We start from the raw sequence: 24,808 nt of genomic DNA, 5'->3' as shown, positions 1-24,808 counted from the left end.
AAATTGGAGTTGTACTCTGCTAAATTGCTAACCAATCGTCTGTATCTGAAGAAAAGGCTATACAATCTGAGAATGAGCAAAGGTACACCTATTAAAGAACATCTGGATGAATTTAATTCAATCATTATGGACCTCAAGAATATTAATAATAATATTGATAGTGAGGATCATGCCCTTTTTGTGTTATGCTCTTTGCCACTCTCCTATTAGACTTTTGTTGATACTTTGTTGTATGGGAAAGATTGTTTTTCACTAGATGATGTTAGTAATTATCTAAAATTAAAGGAATTGAAAAAGAATTTTCCAGATAATAGAGAAAGATTTGAGGGAGAAGGTTTGGTGAGTAGGAGAAGAACACAGTTAAGGGAAGGTTCTCCCAACAAGAAAAAAATCTAAGGCCAAATCTAAGTAAAGAATGAAAAATGCTAACTATTTTGAGTGCAGGAGCAAGATCACTATAGGAGAGATTGTACCATGTTGAAAAATAAAAAGGGAAAGAACCAAAACTTTCTACGAATGTGGTTGACAAGTTTAGTAATTCTAATAGTGATGACAGTGCTACAAAAATTTTATTCGTGAGTTCATATCATGGATAGAATTCTTGGATTTTTGATACCAGTGCTACTTATAACACGTGTCCACACAAAAATTGGTTTTTCACTTACAAATAGATGAGTGGTAAGATGTTTCTGGATAATGATCATGCATTACCTGTGAAAGGAATTTATAACATCAGAATGAGGATGTTTAATAGCGTTATCAGAACTATGAAGTGTTGGCATATTTTAGGACTGAAGAGAAACCTGATTTCTCTTAGAACACTTGACTCTCATAGATTTAGATACCAGGTAAAGAATGGAGTTCTTAAAATGTGTAAGGGCTCTATAGTACTCATAAAGAGCAGTTTGATTTCAGGATTGTATTCTCTTCAGGGAAGTACAGTTTCATGGGAAGCTACAATAGCATCCTGAAGCAATAATCAGAATCAAACTCAATTGTAGCATTTGTGCCTTGGCCATTATCTGTGTTGAGGAAGCGAGATTTGTTTGGCAGGAAAAAAATAGAATCTGTGGACTTTTGTGAACACTGTGTGTTTGGCAAATAGATCAGGGTGAAGTTTGACAAAAAGGCAGTGTGCAAGAGTAGAGGAACGGTAGATTATATCCACTCAGATCTATGAGATCCTAACAAAATTCCTTTCAAGAGCGGTGCCAGATACTTCATGACTTTGATTTATGATTACTCTCGGATGGTTTGGGTGTATTACTTGAAAACAAAAGGTGAGGCATCTTCAACCTTTGTAAAATGGAAAACAATAATTGAGAAGCAGACAAAAAAGAAGGTCAAGCGTCTTAGAACTGATAACGGATTGGAATGTTGCAATCATGAGTTCAATACATTATGCAGCAATGAAGGTATAGTGAGACACCACACTTATACAAGGACACCAAAATAGAATGGTATTGCAAAATGTATAAACAAAATGCTTTGTGATAAAATATGAAGCATACTCTCACATTCATGTTTGGGAAAGGATTTTTATGCTGAAGCAATTAATACAGCCTGTTTCTTGGTTAATATATCTCTATCTATAGCTATTGAGTGTAAATTCCTTTTGAGATCTGATTCGGTTCACCTGCTAATTACTCTCAGCTGAGAGTGTTTGGTTACCCTACTTATGCTCATGTAAGGGATGGTAAGTTTAAGCCGAGGGCAAGAAAATGCACATTTCTAGGGTATGCATCTAGAGTGAAAGGCTACAGATTATGGTGCAATGATCCAAAATCTCCAGGATTATTTATCAGCAGGGATGTGACATTTAATGATTCTACTTTATTGGATAGTTAGAAGGAGAAGTCAGTAGCAAATCAGATCATGATGTCAGAGAATAGATAAAGCTTGAGATTGATACTTTAACAGTTCAATCCAGTGATTTAAAGGATGAGGTGCAAGATCCTAATTAATAAGAGGATGCACTTGAGCAATAGCAACAAGAACCATATAGCATTACAACTAGTAGAGAGAGAAGACAGATTAGACCCCTACAAAAATATGCATATATAGATCTAGTTGTGTTTGCCTTATCAATTGCTGAGATAGTTAATGTGCATGAACCCAAAAATTATAGAGAAGCTATTTCATGTTCGGATATAGATCAGTGAGTCGGTGTTATAGGTTAAGAAATTGAATCTATTCACAATAATCAAACTTGGGAGCTTGTAACATTGCCTAAGGGACAGAAAGTTGTAGGCTACAAATAGGTGTTCAAGCAAAAGGAAGGCGCTCCAGGGGTTAAAGCACCTCGATATAAGGTATAGTTGGTAGCAAAAGGGGGGAGGGGGGGGATTGACTTTAATAAATTGTTTTCTCCAGTTGTAAAATACAGTTCTATCAAGGTCCTACTTACTATGGTTGCTCTTCATGATCTAAAACTCCAGCAACTAGATGTGAAGACAACATTTTTGGATGGTGAACTGGAGGAGCAAATTTGTATGAGTTAGCCTGAGGGATTTGTCATTCCAAGTATGGAAAACCATATTTGCTTGCTTAAGAAATCTTTATATGGTCTGAAACAGTTGCCTAGGTAGTGGTACAAAAGTTTTGATACATTCATGGTCCGTAATGGCTTTATTCGTAGTTCATATGACAGTTGTGTGTATCATAGAAAGCTGTCAGATGGTTCCTTTGTCTATTTGCTATTGTATGTAGATGACATGCTTATTATTGCAAAAAGCATGTCACAGATTAATATTCTAAAAAGGCAGTTGATTGATGAGTTCGAGGTGAAGGATTTGGGTACTACAAAGAAGATATTCGGAATGGAAATTACTAGGGATAGAAGTTTTGGGAAGTTTTACTTATCTCAGCAAGCCTATATTGAGAAAGTGCTTAAGCGTTTCAACATGAACAATGTTAAGCCAGTGACTGTTCCATTTGTTGCCCATTTCAAGTTATCTGCAGATATGTCACTAAAAACAAATGAGGAGATGGAGCACGTGTCCAATGTTCCTTATTCAAGTGCTATTGGTAGCATTATGTATGCTATGGTTTGCACTTGACCTAACATTTCACAAGCAGTTAATGTTGTGAGTAGTACATGGCTTGTCCTGGGAAGGAGCATTGGTAGGCAGTGAAATGAATTTTGAGTTATTTAAAGGATACTACAGATGTTACTTTCACATTCGACAGGGCCAAGATAAGTGATTTAGTTATTGGCTATGTGGATTCAAATTTTATAGGGACTTAGATAAAAGGAGATCTCTGACAGGTTATTTATTTACTCTCTCTAAAAGTGATATCAATTGAATAACAACATTGCAAGCTACACTTGCTTTGTTTACCACAAAGGTTGAATATATGGCTTTACCAGAGACAGTAAAGGAAATTTTACGGTTACAGGGTTTGGTGGGTGATCTTGGATTGATACAAAATAAGCCAACAGTGTTTTATGACAGCCAAAGTATAATACATCTCATAAAGAGTTAGATGTACCATGAGCAAACTAAGCACATTGATGTCAGATATCACTTCATTCGGGACATTATATCTCAGAACACTGTAGTTGTGCAAAAAGTGTTTACACGTGATAATTCAACAGATATGATGACTAAGGGAGTCCTAGTAAGCAAGTTTAGGCATTACCTAGACTTGGTTGGTGTTTATAGTGCTCAGTAGTGCCCTTGTGAGGGCATATGGCAAGACAGAGTATTGTGGTGATTTTGTTGATGATGGAGAGAATTTAAGCCAAGGGGAAGAATTGTTATTTTTATTTCACTTGAATTTTGGATATGTTTCCATGGATCCGAATTGTGACTCGACTCGAAAGTTTCGTGCTATGACCCAATTGGGATAAAAAGTGAGGTCTATAGTAGTAGCGGAGGGCACATACCGATAGGGTGTGGACCAGTATAAATATTATAATGTTCTACCTTTTACTGCAGAGTTGTGAGATATTCGGGAAATTTACTAGGGTTAGGGTTTGAGTGTTCTGAATGATTGTATCTTGCCCTTTTCATTATAGTGAAATTTTTTTCTTTTGTCCTACCTGTGGACATAGATCTTACGATCGAACCACATAAATCCTGCATTATTCTTCTTCTTTTTTCTTATATTGTGTGATTGTGTAATTATATGTATGCCTTAAATTTGTGTTCCTACTATAACAAATATTCATAGTAATAATAATTATTATTATACTAATAAATAAATAATTTAATGTCTCAATTTTAGTTATTCTAATACTCAAAGATTGTACACCAGATAGAGCAACTTTAATTATTAATAATAGAGATTTATAAAATTAGCTATTACTTTAACATATAATTAATTAAATATTTAACTAAACTTTAAAGAGAGTGAAAATTTAAAGCCGGTTTGGGTTTTGATTTGAACGAGAGAAAGCAAGTTTAGTAGAAAATTCTTTCTCAGACCTGGTCCATCATAGATTTAAGATACAAATATTTAAGATTCGCACCATACATCCTGTGTCTTGGATCAAAGGTAGATCGGGCGTAGACAAGAAAAATCACTTTTGTTAAGTGTAATTTAGGCGATTGTGAATAAAGAAATAGGAGAAAATTAATTTGTCATGGAATAGAATTTTAATTTGTCAAAGTGCATATCTTTATTTTTTTTTATACAATTAATTTCAATTAAAATTCAAATTTCACACTTTATAATTATAAATAAAATTTAAATGCCATTAAATTAAAACTTATTAATAGTGTATATCATTAATTAATTAATTAATTAGGAGAGACATAGGGTCATTGCTATCATAAGTGTTGGTAGGTGAGCAACGCAAACCCGAGCAATTTTCAATGTAACTCGTAGTTAAATCTATATTTTGATTGTAGAATTTATTTTTTCATATAAATAATTAAATATTAAATAAAAATATTAATATTATTCTCAGAATTGTGAGTTCTCAATTCTGGACCAAAATCAATAATATTAGAAACAACAGACTCGGGAATATAATGGAAATTTAAGTGGTGGCAAAATCTATGAATAAGCTTTGTAAAAGCAAATTAAAGGAAATTAATAAATTTACGTGTAAATTTGTTAAAGTGAATTGATATTAGTTAGTAGGTGATTAATAAAGTCGAATTTTTTTTTTTAGGAAATTAATAAAGTTGAATATTGAAAGATAAAATAAGCGCGAAGATATAGAAATTGACTTAAAAATTGTTGAAGTTGAATGTTGAATGGTTTGTTGTTTTGTTGTTTTGTTGTTAGTGCAGAAAAATAGACAAAATCTTATTTTTAAGAGCATATCTTATTTTGTTATAGAAAATGACTTAAAAATTGTTTAAGTTGAATGTTGAATGGCTTGTTGTTTTGTTGGTAGTGGAGAAAAATAGATAAAATCTAATTTTTTAGAGCATATTTTATCTTGTTAATTATCATAACAAACTCATAAAAAGAAAATGGAATCAAACAATGACTAATCAAAAGTTGGAATCAAGAAAAGTATGTTTCACATCATTTAGTCAATTGAAAATCTCATAAAATCTCGAAACAGGAAAATATATCTATGTACATAATTGAGGTGTCACTCTCAATTTTTAATTAGTTTTTTAATTCAATTGAAATTTGCTGAACTCTACTAGTTTGGAATTTAATGCGTAATAGTTATTGAATTTAATTAATTTGAATTTAAAATAGAATAATTTAAATATTATTAAATTAAATTTTTAATTTTTTAATTTTGAGCATTTCAACTATTGCAAGCGTTCTACTGCGTGTGCCTGCACGTAGAATTAGATATTATTGGAGGAAGATGTCAGGATTTATCTATAGAAAGCAGCTGCTAGCAGTAGTTGTCTCAAAACACAAGAGAGGAATGGAGTACACCTACAGTTTCCTTGTTCACACAACTCTATTTTGGGACTGAGTTTCATTTAGGTTTCGATTCTGGTTTAGGTTTTAAATCTTTTATATTTATTGTGCCATATCTAAATTTATTTTTCATTGATATAAAATAAGTTTACTATTATTCTAAATTTTTTTCTATTATAAAATATTATTATTTAAAATTTGAAATTATTCTTTAAAAAAAATTACATATTAAAATCTACGTCATTTATTTTAACAATTATTGATTAAATTTATTAAACTAATAATAATAATAATAATAATAATAATAATAATAATAATGTAATTTTTCTCATATTTTGATTAAATTATTATAAAATTTATATAAAATGTTCATTCTGTTTACAATTTTATTTTTGTTACTAAATTAATTTTCTAACATAATCAATTTAAACATTTAATTAATTTTAATACATTATTTAGTTATATAATTCAACATGTGTTCTAGGTTTAACATAATTATGTCGATATAATCATTACAATAAATCTAGGTTTTAACGATACTTTTTTTAATATCTTTTGTGCATAATATTAAAATAATAAATAACATCAAGATAATATATTAGACATCAAGATAACTTATAAAGTAATAAATAATATATATAATATCATGCACAATAATGTTATAAATTAATGTAAAAATAATATTAAAAATTTTAAGTTATGGAGTTTATGTGTGTATTACTTAGATACTTATCGATAATTCTTATTAACGGTATGTTTTAAATTTTTAATGGTATATAAGGTAAGCTATTAAAGTCTATATTTATTATAGTGAATAAAGAATCTTTAAATATGAATAAAGTCTAATTAAAAACAATTTCTATTTAATTTGATTTAATACATTATACATATATAATTACAAATTATTAAAACAATAATTGAAGACAAATAAGAAAAAGTATAAGGTCTAAAGAGATTTATCATAAATTATATATAAACATTTGTACATATGAGATTTACTTTTAGAAATTCAAGTGAATTTTATATAAATGTAAGAACTAGAAATACTAAATTGGTATATTTTATTGTTCAATAATGTCTCATCCTAAAGATTTAAATCTATATATATAGGCAAGTGGGGGGCCATAGTTGTATAGATATTTTGAGTACCATAAATGTATGAATGGATTTTTTTCAAAAGTCAATTATTGTCTTATTGGATTTAACACACTACCTATTTTGCATTTTAAAAGAAGTATTTGAGATTTTCAGATAAATATGATTTTACAAATATTTTCATATAGGATTTATTTGAAATAAATTATTTATAAAAAAATAATTTAAAAGAATTTTCACGCAATAATAAATGAATTCTATTTCTTTTAAAATAAAAAATTTTTTAAATTCAAAAGAAATATATTTTTTTATGAAAATTAGTTAAAAATAAATAATTAAATTAAATTCTTACAAATTTCTACATTCCAAATAACTAAATAAGGAATAAAAATTTTAGATTGAGACTTTATTTATTTCATAAAAAATATTTTTCACATTTTTTAGTGTTTGAGGCATTTAAAGAAATATATTAACGTAATATATTTTCTTGATAATAAAAAAAATTCAGTCATTTAAAAAAATGACTTTCTCTCTTTAAATGAGGAATTTATTTTCTTTTTTCTAAACTTTAATAATTTTATTAAAATATAAAAATATTTATACATATATATTATAGACATATACAATTAGTTTAATATTGTAATCAAATAACAGGAAAAATATTTTCTATGAAAAATACATTTTTTTTTACAAATTATTTTTACTTAATATGAAAAGTTGTAGAAGCAATTGAATTAGACTACGTTTGGTACACCATAATGTACAATCAAATTTTCTATTGAATATTTCTTTTCAGTCCAAAAAAAGTTAAATGTATATCTTGAATTCATGATAATTCATCCTATATGTAAATGTTCAATAGGAGTATTGAAGATGATGTTGTAGCTGCAACTGCAAGGAGAGAATCAATCGTTATTAACTTACCTAAGTATCTCTTCTTAATGGCATTCAACATAGTTGGCAATCTCATGCTGTCACGAGACCTTTTGGATTCACAGAGTAAAGAAGGGTGCGAATTTTTTCAAGCCATGGGAAAGATTACATTGTGGTTATCGAAGCCAAATATAGCAGACTTTCTACCATTCTTGAAATAGTTAGATCCACAGGGACTAAAGAAAAATATGCTGAGAGATATGGGACTAGGGTTAGAGATTATTGCAGGGTTTGTGAGAGAGAGGATTGAGGAGCAAAATCAGAATAAGGAGAAGGCTAAAGACTTTCTAGACACACTGTTGGAATTTGAAGGTGATGGGAAAGACTGGCATGAGAAGATCCCATATGAAAGAGTCATTATAATCATATTCGTAAGCATATTAACATAACTTAGTTAAAAAATATATATTTTTTGGATTAAAAATAATTAATGTTGTTTGTGTTTGATGTTTGAGGAAATGTTTTTAGCTGGGTCAGTGACTACAAGCACAATAATAGAATGGGCCATGGCAGAGTTACTTCGCAAACCTGAAGTCATGAAAAGGGTTAAAGAAGAACTCCATGAAGTTGTTGGAGTAAACAGATTTGTTGAAGAAAGTGACTTAGAGAAGTTGCCATATTTGCAAGCTGTTTTTAAGGAAACACTTCGGTTACATCCTTCAATTCCTTTACTCCTTCCAAGAAACACAATTCATGATACAAATTTTATGGGGTACCACATAACCAAAGACACTCAAGTTCTCGTGAATGCATGGGCAATAGGAAGAGAGCCAGATTCTTGGGAAGATCCATTAGCCTTCAAGCCTAATAGATTTCTTGATTCAAACATTGACTACAAGGGGCAAAATTTTGAACTAATTCTATTTGGATCAGGGAGGCAAATTTGTGTAGGTATGTTATTGGCTCAACGAGTAGTTTTGCTTGGTCTGGCATCTTTAATTCACTGTTTTGATTGGAAACTTGACAAAGACTCAACCCCTGAAACCTTAGATATGAAAGAAATGATTGGGATGACAGTGAGAAAACTTGTGCCTCTGAATGTCATACCCAAGAGACGTCCAAGGATCATGGCTACCTGAAGAACGAATAGGCACCTGCAAGTTTAGTCTTTGTGATAGGTGTGCATCTTAATAACGTAAAATTTTTACCTAGAACCGATCTATAGTAGATATAAAACTCAAAATATATAGTGAGATCCACGTATATATTTTATATTTGAGTTTCACAACATAATTTGATCATTATCAGGTTTAAATTAAAAAAAAAAAAAGTTCCTTTATCATTTAGGGTTCTCTATTTAAATTATATAAACTATGTGATATATTGTATAAATTATAATAAATGTCATGAACTTCGAGTTTCATATAATTAGCTTTTAATTCAAGCTGCTATTTTGAATTTGTCTCTATATAATATGTGTTTATTCATTTTTAACTTATAAAATTAAATATACATGCTAATTTATGCTTTTTAGATTTTTAAAGGATGAATGTGTAAAAATATCTAGAAATAGAACATATAATAGAACATATATATTCAAATTAATTAATACTATTGAGTTAATAAAATAATTAATACAATTACAAGAAGAATAAACGAAATTAGGCATTCTATTAAGAAGAAAAAGAAAAGTTAATTGTATTTGAAGAAATTAGGAAACTCTAAATATAAAATTATCCTTTACAAAAGATTTCCACTCAATTCAATAATTATAATTTAGAAAAGTTACAAAAAAAGGCTTGACCATGCAGAAGATGTAGAAATTGACATTAAACATCGTTTAAGTTGATGATTATATATATTAAATCAAATAGCCTAAGATTAATAACCTTTAATTAATTTATGAATGAAAGCAAATCAATCTCACCATTCATTGGGCTACTATAATCTTCTCCAAATCCAGTGGTTTTCGATCCATTCAAGTTTAGGCCGAAGATGACAACATGGATCTGAATATTATTTGGAGGCCCATTAGGTCTTTGCCTCTGTGCAGTCCTTATACCCACACTTAGATATGGCATGTGGACGGGTTTTTAAGGGTATTCGATTCGCTCGAATTTTATTGAACGAATTTGGATAATTCTATACTGGTTTAAGCAAGATTAAATTTAGAAATGTAAATATTTTGTATAATACTATATATTATTAATTTCTTTTTGTAAAATAAAATTTAAAGTTTAATTAGAAAATAATTTAAATTTTTTTTAAATAATTAAGATTAATTACACCATATTAATCTTAACCATGATTAAGATTTATATGTTATCCGTGAAAATTTCTAAACCACGTCGTTTTATTCAAATCCCCACCCAATTCACAAATTACATATTCAGACCCATTTGGCCATTTCTCTCAACTCGCGCAGTCACCACTCAATGCACATTCCTCTCAGCTCAAGCGCCCCCCCATCCCCTGATTCCCTCACTGTCATCACCCCTCAAGCTCGTCCGCCGACCCTCAAGTTCACCGCAGCACAGAAAGATTGCAGCTCGCCGCTTGTCTCTCGGATCCCAAGGTCGCTGCACAGAAAGACTGCAGCACGCCGCTACACAGTGGGTTATTGTTTTTCCCTTTTATTTTGTTTGCTTTATCACCTGGAATTGCCCTCTGCCACAGATCTTTTTTCTCTAAATTAATTTCTTAGTTCTATGTATTTTGGCTTTGCCACAGAAAGACTTGCATTTCTATTCAAATCCCTGCAATTGTTTTATTTTTGTAGTTGGAGTAGGGTAAGATGTTTACCATTGTTGACAGAACTTTCCCCCCTTTTTCCTTCAAACAATTAAATGAGATTTATTGTGTTTTTTCATTGCCTGTATAATTATCCTAGTGGGACATTGTACATGCTAAGTGTCAACTGGAGATTATGGTTTCTGTTCTACCTTCCATGTTTACTTGTAGTTCTGATGCTAGAGCAAAATAAAAAGAACATAAACCCAAATTAATTTCTTAGTTCTATATATTTTTTTGGCTTTGTTCTGCTTATAAAACCCCCTTCATGCTTGGAGGTGTTCATTGTTTTTTTGTCACCTGTAGAAAATATGAAAAATTCGTCCTAATTACAACCCATAACTGGAAAAATTGAGGTCATCAGTAGTAAAACAGAAAAAACAATAGACATTTGCTATCATGCTTTATGTATTATTTTGTTCAAATTATATAAACTTTGTTGAGTACAATATGATATGTTCAATCGTTTCTTCTTTTTTTTTTTACAAGTACTTGATTTAAAATTCTCCAAAAGTTTCGTGTTTTGGTATCCAACCCATTTAATTTTTGTTTCTAATTTTTCAGCAAAAAAGCACAAGAAGTTAATTGGGTTTGTTTGGATTTGCGTAGTATGTGGTTAGTAGTAATCATATTTGAATTGGGTTCGGCTGTTCAGGTATTAAAATATATATTTTAATTGGATTTGGAACGGGTTCATTTAGTTAATATAGTTTACGGGTTTACCTGTTGCCATCCACACCTCCAGCAACCCCTTCTCCACCCTCTCTCTTAGTTCTCTGACTCTGACTCTCACTGCTGCAACTCCAAATTCCAGCGCTTATCTTGTATCACCGTCCTGAATCGGGTTTTTATTGACAACATTCTGATCTATCTTCTTTGTTCTTTTACCATTTGTTTGTTTTCTCATATCTTATTCTTCACTGCATTACTCACTCTTTCTTCTCAACACAATATCTTGTCTTTTTTACCTTTGATTTTTAATTGAGTTTAAGCCAACCCCACTTGACCTTTTTAATCATTTTCAAATCTATGTTGTTCTTTAGCCTTGAAGAAATGATGTGGGCAAGTGTAAGGCAAAAAGTTCTCTCTGGCACCTCCTTTGCTTCTTCGGTTAGTTGTGAAAGAACCTTTGTTTTTAGTGAATTTGCTGTTTCTATTTGTACAGCCTTCAAAGCATGTTATTCTATTTAAAAATTGATTTGTGGTTTTATTGAACTCAAGTTTAATCAACTCAAGTTTGATTTATGTTTTAAAATAGGTTTTGGAGCAATCATTGCTAGGTACTTGTTCTAATTTGGTACCATTATCACGATCTAACTCTATCACCTTGAAGGAGGTACCATGCTTGATGTTTCTTGCTCTATGTGTTTTTACTTTGGATTGTTACTATGTTTTCAAATCATAGCTTGTATTATTAGTGTAATGCTAATTATTGAAAGTTTTACTTTGCCTTTTAGATATTGCCATTTGAAAGACGATCAAACAACTTACAAAATATTGATTCCCATGGTTACTTAAGTAAGTATATTGTGAATGAAATTTTGGGATTTGGCTATTTGATTAAGGCTTATGTAGTCCTGTGCTGACACCTTTGTCTTTATTGGTTTCTTTGAATTCCACATGTTTACCGTTGACAGGATTTCCAGTTGGTGCAAGGCCTATAAGGTCAGCTATGTCTTTCTATTTATTTTTCTCCATTTCTTTTTCCATGGCATATGCACACATGCTGCTTTGTTATTCCATTAGCCCTTTAATATTCGTCAAGAAATTCGTATCCAAAATATTTGTTTCTTTTTTGGTAAATCCTCCTTTCTTGGACAAACTTAAAGAAAAGGAAAGTGGAAAAGAAGTGTGATGCCTTAGCATATTTTAAAAAGATTAAAGGGCCTGTCATGTTCAATGAATTGAGCTTGCTTGTTTTGTCAAATTTCGATGTTGTCTATTGTATTCCATTAAATTTCTGTTCTGCAACAGGGAAGTTATTTCATTTTGCTGGGTGGATCGCTCCATTTCTGTGCTGAGCAGGTCCTTTTCTTCAGATACGCCTAAAACTTATGTTCCACCTTCCAAGTCTTCACCAACAGAAGGTGAACGTGAAACAAGAGTAAGTGCCAGTGACTTGGGGCTTTTTTTTTTTTTTTTTTTTTTAATCTCTTCAAGTAGTTTCCTTGAAGTCTTTGATGCGCTCAGGATTTAAAGTTATTGTTATTGTTCTTAATTTTCTTAGACTTCCTCTTATCTAGAAGGAATCCTGCTAATGCTGCTTTCATGTTTTGCCACTCATGTTATTGCAGGTAAGAAAGCATGTTGCAACGAGACTTCCTTTTGTTGATGCATTCCTGTTGAAAATTAAGAAGAATAAAGATCTACTTGCTAACAAGAAAATTTGGTCACGTAGATCAGTTATTTTACCAGAATTTGTTGGTTACACAGTACGGATTTACAATGGGAGAACTTTTGTCCGCTGTAAGATAACTGAAGCCAAGGTTGGTCATAAATTTGGAGAATTTGCTTACACACGAAAGCGAAGACTTCTTAGAGCAAGTACTGCAGCAGCAAAAAAGAAGGGGCCCAAGGGGAAAAAGTAAGGTTGTTCATATGGGACTGAAGAATCTGAGTTTGCAAGGATTTTTATCTATTTGCTGATGGTAACCAAGAAAGTCGCCAATCTTTTTTTGTTATCTTAGTCTCTTCTGAATTAACTCTACAAAACGTGAATTGACTATTCTTGGCTTTCATCATCTTGAAACTTGTTGAACTAGTTTTTGTGATTGTAATTTATAATAAGATGTAAATTTTTTGTACTTGGTCCTGTGAGGATTTAAATCTTTATGTTTGGAAATTGTGGGCAAAATTTATCCATAGTTGAAATTGATGTACTGGTTTATGATAGGCAATATCAGTTTATTTTATATGGCTGGTGTTCTGATTCTGCTGCTTAATGTGTTTAATTTGTGATGGGTATGTGCATTGAGGCTGTAGGAAACTCGATGATGAAAAATTATATGACTATAAGATGTAATTGGAGGCATGAAGTTGAATTATTAATTCTGTGGCATGATCTTGAAAATAATAATAATAATAATAATAATAATAATAATAATATTATTATTAAAGTTTTAGGGAAATTAATTTAATTAAATTTAAATAAAATTTTATTTTGTTTAAATTTAATATGGGTAGTTCTTAAATGGATCTAATTAAATTTAATTGGGCTCCATGGGCCTAAGAAGTCTAGTTAAGAATTTTAAATGGGATCCATTTAATTATTTTCTGAAAATTAAAATAACAAAATATTTCTCTCCTCCTTGGCCCCACTCTCTTCCTCACTTCTTATTGGTGTCACCTCCTTTCCCTCTCTTTCTATTGGTTGGAACACATCACCCATATTTCAGTCTCATCCAAATTCATCAATAATAGTCATTTAAGTTATCTGAACTTTTTCACACTAGGACTCCACACCCTACCACACCTCTTCCTCACTCCCTATTGGTGCCTTCCATTTTTTTCTGTCTTCCTATTGGTTGAAGCACATCACCCATATCCCAGTCTTACGTACCCACTATCCCGAATCTAGACATTGGGCTATGATAATGACGGTTGTGGAAACTCTGCAAGAAGTAAGTTGCCATCCATGACCCTCGGAAGCAACACTGAATATGTCTCAGTTATTACCCGGGTGGCGACTCCTGTCTATCTATGCCTTCGTGGCATAAATCCTTAGTACCGTGGTAGTGTTATGGGAAGACGGTACTTACCAGTAGTTTGATTCTATTAGGATTGTATGAAGTGCATGTCTAGGAAATGCTGTCTAAGGAGGTGGTTATTAAGTGAGACCATTGTGACTCCACCACCTTTCCTGGGCATTACCTGATGCATTTTATATAATTCTAATGGATGATATTTCGCCTCACGCCCCCCCTTGCCCTACAGTTTGGCGACTCCACTGGGGACTAAATGGATAGTTACTCCAACATGTTTCTATTAGTCTAATATTATTCCTCTGTTAAACTTTTTGCATTGCATTACACTATCACACGGATCACCCTTACCCTTTTTAGCCCCACTAGTATTAGCCAAGGAGACCATAGCTCCACTCGAGCTATGATGAATTGGTGAATGCTAGCACCCCATGCCCGCACCTTCGAGTATATAAAAGAGCCACAGCTCCGGCCGTTTTGCTTAATGGACAAGCTCTAGCATGAGTGACCCTTTTCCTACCCGATGAAGCCCATGAGCCATAGATTTCTACCCTAGGTACCCCGTAGATTTTTATTGTGCTGGATTTATAACCTTACTGTTCAAACCATAAGTTCTAGTGGTAGTTGAAATGAACCTAGTCCTATGCATAAACCCAATGTGTGTATAGGCCCAAGTCCATTTCAAAACTCATGTTAAGCAAGAGGATGCTTACTTATGGTTAAACTTTAAAGATACAAATCCTTTGTTTGTGAGGGAAGGATCGTCCTGGACCACTACCTGTTGGTGTGTCCAGTGTACCATAGCCTAGGATAGAATTTTTTTTCTTACCCTACACGTGAGAATTGAAGGTATAAGGGGGCGAAGATTCAGTTCTGGAGATTTTTTTTTGGGTTTTGATTCAGTCTTTAGTTCGATTTTAGTTCAGTTTATATGGTCTGGTTTTGGTTCTATTGGTATGGTTCGGTTTTGGTTTGGTTTTGGTTTTATAAAAGTAAAGGCAAAAAAAAAAAAAGAAAAAAAAATGGTCCATTCATGCATTGCATTCATGTACATAGCATGCTTAGGTTAACCCTTAAATCCTATTTTTTTGAGCAAACATAGCCTCAAAGCACACCAAAAAGACTTCCAATCAAGTCACTTGGGTTAGGTAAGGGAAGAGACTAGTAAGGATTTCACCTGTACTACTTAAGATGGAAGAAACTATGGCCGTGCTTGATGAAATATTGAACGCCAAGATGTTTGAGCTAAAAGAGAAAATTGTGATCAACTTTAGAAAGAGGCCCCGAGGTAGGCCAATTAAGTCGCATTAAAGTTATTGAGGTTCAAATTGTGTCTCACACCCCAAGGAGATTTTTCCAATTCAGCCAACCCTTATCTGAAGTTTTGGAGCGTCTCAAAGCTCAAGACCTCCTACAATTCTTAGCACCCAGACCACTACCAAATCCACTCCCACCTAGCTGTGATATTAACCAATGTTGTCGGTCCTACCAAGCCCACAGTCATGACACCGACTGATGCTTTCAACTTAAGCATGACATCTAAGAACTAATTGATGCTAAAAGGATAATTGACCCAGAAAATCAACCCAAAAGCCCCATGCCTAGCTAAAATTTTCATCTACACCAGGTCTCTACATGATCTCTATCATCCCAAATAGCCCTAACAGAATTATTAACTTTATCTAACCCATCCAAAAGCCCAATGAACTTATCCAACCCATCCAAAAGCCCAGTGAACCTATCCAACCAATCCAAAAGCCCAATGAACCTCAGTCTATAATGGTTGTTGACATTTGTGATAATTCTAGCTATGATGAAGGTCCTTTAGATGTTTGGACCAATTTTGATGAGGAGTTAATTGCATTACAACTAGATGGTTTAGTTCCACTAGTGTCTGATTTTCAAGTTGTTGGGATCTATAAAAACTAGATGGATCTAAAAGTGGCTACTATGAAGAAAGGGATGAAGTTTTTTCTTAGCACAGGCCTAAGAGAAAGTATAGGTGGTCTGGTAACTTTTCTTGAGATGATGAGGTAGATCACGAGTCATGGTTTGGGCTATGAGCCAACAGAAGAGGAAGAAGAGCCAAAGCCTCCTAAGTTCTTGAAAGAGGGGGCAATTACCTTCACATATGATTAGGGGTTACCACATGTGAAAAAATTAGAGCAGAAAATTAGCACCACTGATCTAAAGACTACATGAAAGCCAAGCACCTAAAGCTACACTCCTAAGTTTGAGTTTATCTTTTGTAATGCTCACAGTAGTGATACTGATGTTTTCAATTTTGATATACTTGATGAAGATTTTGAGGCAAAGATCAATAACATGACCAGTCCTTTTGCTTACTTGTTTGATGTTTATTCTAATGGGCATATGCATAGCATTTATAATCATTTAGAATCAGTTTCTATTAATGCATCAAAATCGATCTCTATTAATTTGGGTACACCAAATAATCCTAAAGATATTAAGTTAGCTGAAGATTTAACCCAAAAAGAAAGAGATAAATTTATAGCCTTGTTAACAAAGTACCAAGAAGCACATGCCTCGAGCTTAAAATCAGATAGCCGATTCCCAAGCCACGCTGATGTCCCCATAGGAAAAGGGTGATCAAAAGTTGACTTAGCTAGTTATCCTAATGAAGAGTAAAATTTCATGCTATGAAGGATTAGTAGCAGTACATGTGGACCTAGAAGGAGAAGGAAAATGGTATGAAAACATAAGGAGGTCTATGGAAGTAAGAGAATACTAGTAATCAGCCAACAAAAGAGATAGAGCAACAATTCATAGATTAGCCACTCAACTTACTTTAGCTGGGAGGCAATTCTACAAACTCTTATGTGTGATGGAAAAATAGACTGAGCAAATAATGAAAGAAGTACATGCAGGAATGTGTGGTCCCCATATGAATGGAAAGGTTCTAGTTGGAAAAAAAAATATTCAAAACATATAAGGATTGGCTTGAAAAACTCCTTATGTTCTTTAAGGTTATCGTAGTACTACAAGGACATCCACGAGAGCAACCCTATTCTCTTTAGTGTATGGGACTAAAGCAATGCTATCCATTAAGTAAGAGGTCAGATCCTTAAGAGTGATGCTAAAAGCTAAGATCTTAGAAAATGAGTGGGGCCTAGAAGAGATATGAAGAACTAACTTTGATTGATGAAAAGAGGATGTGAGCCTTATATCATATGCAGGCTTATCAAAGGAAGGTGAAGCAAAGAAAGATCAAAGAGGGAGACATGGTTTTGAAACAAGCTCGGCCCGTCCCTTTTGATTTAAGAGGAAAGTTTAACCCAAGCTAGGATGGTCCATACATAGTCAAAAAGATCTTGCTATGGTAAGAATATCAGACTTGGATGGGAATGAATTTCAAGAACAAGTCAATTTAGACAGGCTCAAATGGTACTTTGTGTGAGATAGGCTCGCTTGGCTGAAAACCTACAAAAGGCGGTCTAGGCAAAAGTAAGGGCCAAACCAAAAAAAAAAAAAGAAAAAAAGAAAAAAAAATGCTAGATTGAAAATCTGCAAAAGGTGATTTAGGCAAAAGGAGAGATGAGAAAAGATCTGGATGAAAAACCTGAAAAGGCCATTCAGCAGGTTATAAAGCTTATTTCTAACTTTGGAAGGTTGAAAATTTGGTAAAACTAAATGTAAGAGGGAGTAATGGTGTACCTGAATAAATAAAGAAGTTTTTATTACATTAACCAGGAGTATGTTTTATTTAATTATGATTGTGAATGTTTTGTGTCTTGAGGGATACATCAAAAGATTAAGTAATTGAACTGCATTGTTTTGATTTAACCTATTGTCTTGTGAGCATGATAGAATAGATGCTTGACATGAATATCCTGGTGATTGTCTAATTTCAAAAAAAAAAAAAAGAGAGAAAAAGAACAAGAAAAAGAAAAGAAAAAAAGAGAGCTCGCTAAGTGGAAAACCTGAAAGGGCCGCTTAGGTAAAAGTTAGAGCAAGCCCGCTGAGATGAAAACCCAAAAAGGCATTTCAGGCAAAAGTTAGTGCGCAGAGAATGGAGTTCATGGAAGAGAAATGAGTCAAGGCATAAATCATGGGGGGAGAGAAGAAAAAGAAAAATCAGAGGGAAATAGTATTGTGACCTTAAGGAAGTCTTTTTTTTTTTTTGTGAATAGTTCTTCTCAAAAAATTTTGAGGTTATAAGAAAGTTTTTTGCAAAAAGAGGTCCCCTAGAGAACTAAGTTTTTTTAGAATCTCTAGTAAAATCAACATGCCCATTATAGGAAGTAGCATATAGGAAACATAAAAATCAAAGAGAATTTTGAGACCCAGTCATCTCAATTGTTTCAAATCATGAATTAGATATTTTTTGGTAAGTCCTTAGACGTTGTTTAGGGCGCATGACATAGTTGTGTAAGGCATAGAAGAACATGCATCAACATGTCACCTGTAGGTGTGTAAGGCGTTGCATAACATGTATCACCACAGTTTCAATTATCGAACTACGAGGGAGTCTGATTATTCCTCAAGATAGCGAGGGGGATACGTTGGTAGTTTAGGACTGCGGTCCTAAATACGAACCCACAACATTTCATGACATATATTTTTTGGTAAGTCCTTAGACGTTGTTTAGGGCATACGGCATAGTTGTGTAAGGCATAAAAGAACACGCATCAACATGTCACCTGTAGGTGTGTAAGGCGTAGAAGAACATGCATCACCACAGTTTTAAGTGTCGAACTACGAGTGGGTCTGATTCTTCCTCAGGATAATGAGGGGGATACATAGGTAGTTTAGGACTGCGATCCTAAATACGAATCCACAACATTTCAAATCACACAGTTGCCATTGTCATGAAACCGTAGCTAGTCTCATGACACAGAGTGTATCGACAGAGCAAAATGCACTCAATTTTCACATGACACAGTTATCACTGTTATGAGACAGTAGCTAGTCTCATGACGCAGAGTGTATCGACAGAGCAAGATACACTCATTTTTCACATGACACAGTTATCACTATTATGAAACCGTAGCTAGTCTCATGACGCAGAGTGTATCGACAGAGCAAGATACACTCATTTTTCACATAACACAGTTGTTACTGTTATGAGACTGTAGCTAGTCTCATAACATAGAGTATGTCGACCGAGTAAGATATATTTGATCCTCATAGCCAATGTTTCATAGTTATTAGAAATTTAAATTTCACTTTGACGAAACTTGAGCAATGCTTTTGCATTGATTTCAACTTTCGCCAAAGTAGGGGGCAAATTGTAGACCCTTAATTTGTGATGAGTACGTGCATTGAGGCCTTGGGAAACCCGATGATGAAAATTATATGACTGTAAGATGTAATTGGAGGCATGGAGCTGAATTATTAATTCCGTAGCATGATCTTGAAAAAATAATAAGAATAATAATAAAGTTTTGGGGAAATTAATTTAATTAAATTTAAATAAAATTTTATTTTGTTTAAATTTAATATGGGTAGTTCTTAAATGGATCTAATTAAATTTAATTGGGCTCCATGGGCCTAAGAAAGCCTAGTTAGGAATTTTAAATGGGACCCATTTAATTATTTTCTGAAAATTAAAATAACAAAATATCTCTCTCCTTCTTGGCCCCACTCTCTTCCTCACTCCCTATTGGTGTCACCCCCTTTCCCTCTCTTTCTATTGGTTGGAACACCTCACCCATATTCCAGTCTCATCAAATTCATCAATCCTAGTCATTTAAGTTATCTGAACTTTATCACACTAGGACCCCAAACCCTACCACACCTCTTCCTCACTCCCTATTGGTGCCTTCCATTTTTTCCTATCTTCCTATTGGTTGAAACACCTCACCCATATCTCAGTCTTATTCGAATTCTGCAATCGTAGTTGTTTAAGTCATCTAAACTTTATCACCCTAAGACTCCAAACCCTATTACACCTCTCCCCCAAAACCCTATAAATACCCTACTAGAGAAGGGAAGAAGGGGAGAGGGGAGGAAAGAGGAAGAGAAAATTCAAAGCTATAGGAAATTTAGAGATATTCAAGACTCTTTGAGTTCTTCCTTATTTTTTCTTTTCTTCAAGAAGATTTTCATACAAGATTTCTGGAAAGTCAGTTTTTATTGATTTCTTTTCAAGATCTATGCCACACAATATTTTAATTCTATGCTCTTTGTCTTCAATTTATTTTATATGTTCATATAGATCATGTACTCATGTTTAATTTGAGGGGATACACAACTCTACACATTTTTAGTTTCTGTCTCACGTATTTTTATTATTTTTCTTTAGTTCCTAAATCTGTAAAAAATTTGTAAAAATTATATTCATATTCTACACGAAATTTCATTAATTTTAGGCTCAAGAATCACTAAAAAAGCTTTAATATTTTATAAGTTATGGTTGTTTGAAGTTAGGGTTCCTGTAAAATCTGATTTGCAGGATATCCGATTTGTGGAGCCCATATCTCCTTTGTTCCTTAATATTTTTGTGTAAATCTAGTGTCTAAAATTAACTTTAGAATCTTACGAATCTTTTCTAATTGATTTTGCATTCATATCTTTTGTGGTTAATGAGTTATGAATTTTACAAAAAAGTAGTACGATTCTATCACTTAGAAAAATTACGATTTATGTAGACCATTCGGCTAGGGTTTTGTTTGATTTATAAATTTTATGATCTTGTATAATATGTATACTATCTTCTGTAATTTGTTTTATGATTTTTAGGCATGTATAACTATTTTTAAAAAATCAGATTTCTTACTACCGTTAATCTGCCAGAATTTGAAAATTGTGTATTTATGCATATTCTTGTATTTTCTTGGGTTTTAATTGATATTTGATCTATTTTTCTGTGTTCTTTTAATTCAAGAAGTGTTATGAAGTGTTTGGATCATGTTAGAAGACTTAGACCATTAGGTAGTTGTAACTAATTAGGAATCTTAACCCTTTAGGAGACTAGAGTTAGAATCCAATGTAAATTGTTATTAATATTTTCTTTATTTCTTTTATTTTTTTAGTTTCTTTATTTTATATTACAAAAAAAAAATTGGTAAGTAGCCCTAAGGTAAGTACCAAAGAGGGCATTTACGTGGAGCTTATATGGAGCTAAACGGGAGTAAGCCAGGGATATCATTGCCATACTAGAAGAGAAGACCCTTTTTTAAGGATAGCTTGCCCCAATAGCAACTGCATTTACCAACAGGTAAGTAGCTCTAGACTTCTCGAATAACCATTGGCATGAAATTGTAGTAATAATGGAACTTTTATTTGGTAAATTAAAAATAACTTTGTTTTCAATTTAACTGACTTTTGCATGTAATTAATTTAAATAAATACTTTATAAATTAAAATTAATCTTGTTTGTAAATTAAACTAATATTGGCATGTAAAATAAATTTAATTTAACACTTGGTAATTGTAAAATAAATTTGCATGATAGAATCTTTATTAGGTTGTGATTGTTTGGGCCTTATGTGATATTAGAATAAATTACACATGTACATAATTAACTTAGTTCAATTATCCTTAGGATAACTTAGTGAAAATTAATTAATTAGGTTAAATAAAAATGTAGGGTTATTTGAAATTGAATTTGTTTGTAAATTAAATTCTCAATAATAAATTAATTTTAGTCATCTGGTAAATATCATTTAAATAATTAGCAACCCCATAGATAGGAATTACTTGTGCATGAAAATTGTGTGTAAACAACAACCCTTTTGTGAATTACTTGCGTGTGTAGGATTAAAATTGCATTTTTTAGGATAAAGTTTAATAAAGGAATAATAAACAAGACTTCTAGAAACATTAGTAGAGAACTGGCACTTGAATTAACGAGGTTAGACCAGACGTAAGGGGTGCCTAACACCTTCCTCTTACGTACCCACTATCCCGAACCTAGACATTGGGCTATGGTAATGACGGTTGTGGAAACTCTGCAAGAAGTAAGTTGCCATCCATGACCCTCGAAAGAAACACTGAATATGTCCCGGTTATTACCCGGGTGGCGACTCCTGTCTATCTATGCCTTCGTGGTATAAATCCTTAGTACCGTGGTAGTGTTATGGGAAGACGGTACTTACCAGTGGTTTGATTCTATTAGGATTGTATGAAGTGCATATCTAGGAAATGCTGTCTAAGGAGGTGGTTCTTAAGTGAGACCATTGTGACTCCACCACCTTTCCTGGGCATTACCTCGTGCATTTTATATAATTTTAATGGATGATATTTAGCCTCACGCCAGGGTCTGTGGAAGCATGTCTTCATACTTGCTTGCTGTATGTTAGTGTGCGTGTCCATTTACACTGTCCATCTCTCGACTTAGTCGAGGATGTTGCAGTAGTCTTTAGAATCACCATCAATATTATTGCCATCCATTCAAAATCAGTCAGTATTGCTGTTAGTGGGCGTTTTATGTGATTAATATTAGGCAAATTACTTAAAAAATCATTGACGCACTGCTGGTAAGCTTATATGTGTGGAATGGATATGCTTCCTGAATCACATATGCAGGTATGTTGGTGCATACATATTGAGTTTTCTCTCTCATTTATGTATTTCCTCTGTTTATTCTTTGACCATAAAATGCAGCAACTGCTGAGAATTGTTGGATTATTTATTTGTATCTAGATGTGGATTAGCAATAATCAATTGTTAGGTTCAGTGACAGATTAAATAATGATATCAAATAATAAGTTTTAGTAATTGGCAATATCTAAATGGATTGGGTCATGTAATTGGACAAATTTATAATGGGTCAGGCTGTCCATAAACCAATTAAGGAAGAGGCTCCAACTCTCAGTCCTCTCTCTCTCTCTCTCTCTCTCTCTCTCTCTCTCTCTATATATATATATATATATATATATATATATATATATATATATTCTGATGACCCCATTTAATATCCAGATAGAATTTGAATGCTGTGGATATTGGGAGTTGTGAACCTACAATTTCGATTCTATTCTTGATTATTCAAAGAAAATCATAGATACAAGCGTATTTTCAGGTACACATATTTTTTAATCATGTAATCTATAACAATTTAATTTATATTTATAACAATTGCTCAATTTTATATTTGTTACAGTTGGTATCAGAGCATAGTTAGGGATTATTTTTTTTTATGTTAATTTCATTGTTGTATGTTTGAATATTAGTCTTGGCAAATAAATATTGAATTTAGTTACATAATTTGATAAACAATTTTTCTTTTACGTTATATATATAATTGTTATGCTCAACGATGTCAAACGCTATCGCTGAACATATATATATATATATATATATATATATATATATATATATATATATATATATATATATATATATATATATATATATATATATATATATATAATTTCAAAATCCATATGGCTGTATGTTGGTTTTCGAAATAGTACATAATATATTCATATAGTGATTATGATTGAATTTCATAGCCTATATGAAAACTGCATATTGTCACATATAATTAATTTAATAAAAGTCAAGAGCATAAAATATTTATAATTCTGATATATATATATATATATATATATATATATATATATATATTCTGATGACCCCATTTAATATCCAGATAGAATTTGAATGCTGTGGATATTGGGAGTTGTGAACCTACAATTTCGATTCTATTCTTGATTATTCAAAGAAAATCATAGATACAAGCGTATTTTCAGGTACACATATTTTTTAATCATGTAATCTATAACAATTTAATTTATATTTATAACAATTGCTCAATTTTATATTTGTTACAGTTGGTATCAGAGCATAGTTAGGGATTATTTTTTTTTATGTTAATTTCATTGTTGTATGTTTGAATATTAGTCTTGGCAAATAAATATTGAATTTAGTTACATAATTTGATAAACAATTTTTCTTTTACGTTATATATATAATTGTTATGCTCAACGATGTCAAACGCTATCGCTGAACATATATATATATATATATATATATATAATTTCAAAATCCATATGGCTGTATGTTGGTTTTCGAAATAGTACATAATATATTCATATAGTGATTATGATTGAATTTCATAGCCTATATGAAAACTGCATATTGTCACATATAATTAATTTAATAAAAGTCAAGAGCATAAAATATTTATAATTCTGATATATATATATATATATATATATATATATATATATATATATATATATATATATATATATATATATATATATATATTCTGATGACCCCATTTAATATCCAGATAGAATTTGAATGCTGTGGATATTGGGAGTTGTGAACCTACAATTTCGATTCTATTCTTGATTATTCAAAGAAAATCATAGATACAAGCGTATTTTCAGGTACACATATTTTTTAATCATGTAATCTATAACAATTTAATTTATATTTATAACAATTGCTCAATTTTATATTTGTTACAGTTGGTATCAGAGCATAGTTAGGGATTATTTTTTTTTATGTTAATTTCATTGTTGTATGTTTGAATATTAGTCTTGGCAAATAAATATTGAATTTAGTTACATAATTTGATAAACAATTTTTCT

At 32.0% G+C, this 24,808-nt stretch overlaps 2 protein-coding genes across 2 annotated transcripts; both read left to right on the top strand.

The window, feature by feature from the left end:
• Positions 1-8,069: 8,069 nt before the first annotated feature.
• Positions 8,070-8,948, top strand: LOC110663734 (iridoid oxidase-like). Its single transcript, XM_058150636.1, has 2 exons — positions 8,070-8,240; positions 8,325-8,948. Exons 1-2 carry the CDS (start codon positions 8,070-8,072, stop codon positions 8,946-8,948), a joined length of 795 nt encoding a protein of 264 aa, XP_058006619.1.
• Positions 8,949-10,113: 1,165 nt separating this feature from the next.
• Positions 10,114-13,513, top strand: LOC110663744 (uncharacterized). Its single transcript, XM_058150635.1, has 7 exons — positions 10,114-10,421; positions 11,643-11,709; positions 11,858-11,935; positions 12,057-12,117; positions 12,237-12,264; positions 12,574-12,703; positions 12,894-13,513. Exons 1-7 carry the CDS (start codon positions 10,114-10,116, stop codon positions 13,185-13,187), a joined length of 966 nt encoding a protein of 321 aa, XP_058006618.1. The 3' UTR covers positions 13,188-13,513.
• The last annotated feature ends 11,295 nt before the right edge of the window (positions 13,514-24,808 follow it).

Source organism: Hevea brasiliensis, chromosome 8 (genome assembly GCF_030052815.1).
Source record: "Hevea brasiliensis isolate MT/VB/25A 57/8 chromosome 8, ASM3005281v1, whole genome shotgun sequence".
Lineage (NCBI taxonomy): Eukaryota > Viridiplantae > Streptophyta > Magnoliopsida > Malpighiales > Euphorbiaceae > Hevea > Hevea brasiliensis.
Note: the sequence above shows the minus strand (reverse complement) of the source record. Positions and strands in the feature narration are given on the sequence as shown.